Source organism: Macadamia integrifolia, chromosome 11, assembly GCF_013358625.1.
Source record: "Macadamia integrifolia cultivar HAES 741 chromosome 11, SCU_Mint_v3, whole genome shotgun sequence".
In the NCBI taxonomy this organism is placed as follows: Eukaryota; Viridiplantae; Streptophyta; class Magnoliopsida; order Proteales; family Proteaceae; genus Macadamia; species Macadamia integrifolia.
This window is the reverse complement of record NC_056567.1, coordinates 26,055,184-26,061,036: the sequence shown is the minus strand read 5'-3', so window position 1 is coordinate 26,061,036 and position 5,853 is coordinate 26,055,184. Positions and strand designations below refer to the sequence as shown.

The following is a 5,853-nucleotide window of genomic DNA, read 5'->3' as shown; positions in this document are numbered from 1 at the left end:
TAATAATGAATAGTTCTTAAGAAGTCCAATAAGAAACTAAAATACATAAATAGTGAAAGGTTCTAATGATAACAAAATCTTTGACAAAGTCTTAATCACAAATAAGACAATCCATTATTCTGAAGCCATAGACAAGACTTCAGAATAATGGATTGTCTTATTTGTTATCAGTTATTGAGTTACTTTCTTGATAATCATAATATTGTCAAGAACAAAATTAAACAACATTATTATCAAATAACAACTACTACTCATGGAAGTGAATTGCAGAAGTAAAGTTTAAGTAATCTTTGGAGGTAATCCATGGTTTTTAATGGAATCATACTCAAAAATCAATTATATTATGTATTAGGTGTTCATGTGATACAAACTCAACATTGTAATACCTTGCTTCTTTAAGAAAAAGGGAGTGCATATTAAGAAAGTAAAGCTAGAAGTAAAAGAATAAAATTAAGGTTGTTATTAATTAACATATAATTAGTGATTACTCACAATAGTATTATTATATACATTAGCTAAGCTAATGACCCTAAGTCCGCATTAGTTAATTAATTAGTTCATTATCCATAATCATCAAAAGGCTTAAATCAAAAACCTTTCCTTCTCACCCACCAGTGAGGCCATGACCCATTCATAAATGAAGCTTCCTCTTCCCCTCCTCTACAGAATAAATCAACAAACAACCCTTATCTTTGTAGTTACTGAAATACCCATATTGTTCACCGTCATTGTGGGTTCTCCTTGAAGGTCAGTGTTGTAAATGTGGAGGGGTAAGTAACGTTCGTTTTCATGCCTTCCTCTCCAAAACTTTGAGATAAGGAGAGACAGAGAGAGACAGAGGACTTCTGTGTCTGCTAATATCAACTGCAAGAGGACAACTGGATCTGGTAATATTTGTTTGATTCCTCCTCCCATCTTACACAAATTCCGACCACCAGCCGCAATTTTTCTATGAATTTCGCCGGAATTGTCCCCACCCATTTCGCCCGGGAATGAGTTTTTAATACCCAATTGATGAGAAGAGAGATGGGAGAAGATAGGGGAGTAAGCGAAGAGCAGAAACGACATACTACTCAGGAAGGATGCACAGGAGAATCTAATCTCAGGAAAGCAATTCAACGTATATCTTCTTTGATATCTCTTTCTCATTCCATCAAAGTTTTCCCAGTGAAGTGGCAATTGATAAGAAAGAAGCTGGAGGAGTTGAATTCTGGTCTAACAGCGGCGGAGAAGTGCGATTTGGGCGAAAATTCGAAGTTCTCGGAATTAATTCCATCCATAGAAATGACCCTTAATGACTGCAATGATCTAGCTCGCCGATGTGTCGACCTGTCTTACAGTGGGAAGCTGCTTATGCAGAGCGACCTCGACATGATATGTGTGAAATTCCAGCTTAATATCAAGAATTTAGCAGGAATTTACACTGCTGGAATTCTGACTAATGCGCTTGTAGTGTCAAAGCCCGGAATTGGAGCTTGTAGAGATGATATGAAGTTCTACGTCAGGGATCTGTTGACGCGACTCAAGATCGGAGATTTCGAGATGAAAAGCCACGCTTTGGTGGCTCTGAACGAGGTTGTTAGTGAAGATGAGAAATGTGTGAGAATTGTTATAGAGACTGGGGAAATTATTAGTCTTTTGGTGAATTTTCTGGAATTTCCTGAGATTGGGATTCAAGAAGAGTCAGCAAAGGCAATTTCGGTGGTTGCAGGATTTGATACTTGTAGAAATCTGCTTGTTGGTGCTGGGATCATTGCTCCTTTGATTCGGGTTTTGGAAGGTGGAACTGATTTAGGAAAGGAAAGAGCTGCAAGGGCTCTGCAGAAACTGACGGAGAATTCAGAAAATGCTTGGTCGGTTTCTGCTCAAGGAGGAGTTACGGCTCTATTAAAGTTGTGCACTTCCGGTAATGAGAAAGGAGGAGAATTCGTAGTGCCAGCTTGTGGGGTTCTAAGGAATCTTGCCGGAGTGGAGGAGATTAAACGATTCATGGTGGAAGAAGGTGCTGTGTCTTGCTTCATCACGCTTGTGAGATCGAAAGATGAAGCCTCACAAATAAGTGGAATCGAACTCCTCCAAATTATTGCTTCTAGAGATGAATCTGTTCGGCAGATGATCATTAGAGGAGGAGGAATCCAGATACTTGTCCGAGTAATGGATCCAAAATCTTCCTTCTCTTCCAAAGCTCGAGAAACTGCACTCAGAGCAATCGAAAGTCTCTGTTTCTCTTCCATGAGTTCTCTAAACATCCTGATTAATTGTGGTTTTCTTGATCAGCTCCTGTATATCCTTCGCAATGGTGAGGTCTCAGTTCAGGAATTATCTGTGAAGGTGGCACTTCGTCTCAGCAGGACAACAGAGAATACTAATAAGTCAATGGGTGATGCAGGTTTTATGCCAGAGTTTGTGAGATTGCTTGACATGAAATCTTTCGAATTTCGTGAAATGGCAGCTGAAGTGCTCTGCAATATGGTTTGCATCCCAAGAAACAGGAAGAGATTCATGCAGGAAAACACCAATGTTGAACAAATTCTGCAGTTGCTTGACCCCGAGGAAGTGAAATCAGGTAATAAGTTCTTGCTCTCTATATTGATGTCATTGACCAGTTGCAACAGTGCAAGAAGAAAGATTATGAAATCTGGTTATGTGAAGAACTTGGAAAAACTAGCTGAAGCTGAAGATATAGAAGCCAAGAAAATTTTGAGGAAGCTTTCCACAAACAGATTTCGCAGCATCTTGAGTGGAATCTGGAGCTCTTGAATGTTGTTCTTTTACTGTATAGCAATTTCAATTGCATATATGTTTACTAGTTTCTTTATATGTTATACACCTTTAAATTAAGTTTTCCTTCTTACAGATTCATAAATTTCATCCTCTACCACTATCCCTCTTTCTCTGTAGAACTCCTGTTAAAGATCCACCTCAACCTATTTTCAGTTAAGTGTCGGTTGGAATATCCAGTTGGTTGAGTTTGTTAGATCAAACACCAAGAAACATGAATAAAGGGAGACAATAGATCCATACGACACAGAGATTTAACGAGGTTCACACACCAGGGTGGTATGCTACGTCCTCGGGCGAAGAAGAAGATGATTCACTATGCAGAAGAGAGATTACACCCTAGCAGCGGCGAGGAAGAACTCGCCCTGAAACCCTAGCTTCGTGAAAACCCTAGAATACAATGACTTTTTCAACAAGCAACAGTACATTATATATATACTCCAAATCGTGGTTCGACCCATCGGGTCGCGGTCGATCCAGTCGAACGCCCCCGCACCCCCATACGAGATCAGTGATGGGCTCCGGGCTTGGGCCTATCGGCCCAAGCCCTCTGCTTCCACCACAAATCTCAGAAAATTTCCCATTCGGGTCGCCACCAAAATATGTCGGATCGGGTCAATCTTCAAAACGGGTCAAGAATTCAAGACAAACTTAACAAATCTCCACCTTGGCTTGAATTCTCCTCCAACAGATAAACAAATAGCTAATATCTTCATCTTCTCCAATAGCCCTTCAAAGGGCTGAACTCAAACATGACAAACACCAAGTAAGTTCAAGCAATGCTCGAACTTACCAACACATAAAGGCTTAGTCAACATATCAGCTGGATTGTCTTCAGTACCAATCTTCAACACTTGGATATTACCTTGAGCAATTATCTCTTTTATGAAATGATACCGAACATCAATGTGCTTTGTCCTCTCATGATACATTGAATCTTTAGTCAAGTGAATTGCACTCTGGCTATCACAATGGACAACAGTCACCCCATGATCCATGCTGAGTTCTCCCAACAAACCTCTAAGCCAAATAGCTTTTTTAATTGCCTCAGTCACTGCCATATACTCTGCTTCAGTGATAGATAATGCAATTGTAGCTTGTAAAATAGCTTTCCAACTAACCGTACTTCCTCCAAGAGTAAATACATAGCCTGTGAGTGACCTTCTCTTGTCAAGATCACCTGCATAATCTGAATCAACATAACCAGATAAACTATCACCATTCCTCCCAAACTCCAAACAAACACCAGAGGTCCCTTTCAAGTACCTAAGTATCCACTTCACTGCTTCCCAATGAGCTTTACCTGGACATGACAAATATCTGCTCACCACACTGACAACTTGTGAAATGTCAGGACGAGTGCAAACCATAGCATATATAACGGAGCCAACTGCACTAGAGTATGGAACACGTGACATGTACTCCACCTCTTCATCTGTCTTAGGTGATAGAGCAGTTGAAAGTCTAAAATGAGATGCAAGAGGAGTAGTTACAGGTTTGGCATCTTTCATGCCAAAACGATTCAGTACCTTCTCAATGTACTTTTGTTAAGATAGCCACAGCTTCCCTACTTTTCTATCCCTCTTGATCTCCATACCAAGGATCTTCCTTGCTGCCCCCAAATCTTTCATCTCAAATTCAGAATTTAATTGTTCCTTCAACCTATTGATCTCATTCTTATCTTTTGTTGCAATCAACATATCATCAACATAAAGCAACAAATATATGAATGACCCATCAGAGAGTTTTCTGAAATAAACACAACAGTCATATTGATACCTGGAGTATCCAAAACTAGCCATAACTGAATCAAACTTTTTATACCACTGTCTAGGAGACTGTTTTAAACCATATAGGGACTTCTTCAACAAGCATACATGGTCCTCCTTATCTTCAATAACAAACCCTTCAGGTTGATGCATATAAATTTGTTCTTCTAGTTCACCATGCAAGAATGTTGTTTTCACATCAAGTTGCTCCAACTCCAAATCATGCATAGCAACTAAAGCAAGTAGGACACGAATAGAACTATGCTTAACAACAGGTGAGAAAATATCATTAAAATCAATTCCTTGTACCTGACTGTAGCCCTTTGCAACCAAACGTGCCTTGTACCTAGCATCTTCAACACCTGAGGCAGATTCCTTCTTCTTGAAGACCCATTTGCAACCAACAATTTTCTTCCCTGTTCTCGACTTCACAAGCTCCCAAGTCTGATTTTTATGAAGAGATTCCATCTCCTCATTCATGGCAATCAACAATTTTGTAGAATCAATTGAAGCAACAGCTTCAGAATATGTTACAGGCTCACTATTTTCAATTGTATCTGCAACAGACAATGCATAAGCAACAAATTCAGCATGCCCATACTTTTGTGGTTGTCTAATATTCCTCCTTGGTCTATCCTTGGCAATGTTGTACCGCTCTTCTTCTTGATTCTCTTGAGCATCATCTCCTTCAGTAAAAGTAGGCAACTGGACTAAAGTAGATTGTGCTTTGTTTGAAGATGAACCACCAATTTCAAACTCCACATTCTCTCTAGATTTTTCTTGACCTTCATCACAATGAATAGGAACTTCTTTCCTAGGATGCAACATAGCAGATTCATCAAAAGTAACATCTCTGCTAATAAGAAATTTTGGATACTTTGGATCAGAACACCACAACCTGTATCCTTTCACTCCAGATCCATACCCAAGAAAAATGCATTTCTTAGCCCTAGGTTCCAACTTCCCTTCATTTACATGTGCATAAGCAGGACATCCAAATACTTTTAAATTTGAGTAGTCTGCAGGTTTACCTGACCAAGCTTCTTCTGGAGTCTTGCACTCAATAGTTGTGCAAGGAGATCGATTCACCAACAAGGTTGTTGTGTTAACTGCTTCTGCCTAGAACTCCTTGCCCAATCCTGCATTTGATAACATACACCTTGCCTTTTCTAACAAGGTTCTATTCATACGCTCTACCACTCCATTCTGCTGGGGTGTTTTAACAATTGTATGGTGTCTTGCAATACCTTCATTTTTGCAGAACTCATTAAAGTCACCTTCACAAAACTCTAGGTCATTATCG

The 5,853-nt window shown here is 39.6% G+C and overlaps 1 protein-coding gene across 2 annotated transcripts; it reads left to right on the top strand.

Annotated features, from left to right (window-relative positions):
• The first annotated feature begins 698 nt into the window (after positions 1–698).
• Positions 699–2,856, top strand: LOC122093183 (vacuolar protein 8-like). 2 transcript variants are annotated; one of them, XM_042663466.1, is made up of 2 exons: positions 699–2,299; positions 2,390–2,856. In XM_042663466.1, the coding sequence occupies exons 1-2, from the start codon at positions 1,015–1,017 to the stop codon at positions 2,758–2,760; spliced, it is 1,656 nt and encodes a 551-aa protein (XP_042519400.1). In that variant the 5' UTR covers positions 699–1,014; the 3' UTR covers positions 2,761–2,856. The 2 variants fall into 2 exon arrangements, with proteins under 2 accessions (XP_042519400.1, XP_042519399.1); XM_042663465.1 differs by having other exon boundaries at positions 703–2,856.
• The last annotated feature ends 2,997 nt before the right edge of the window (positions 2,857–5,853 follow it).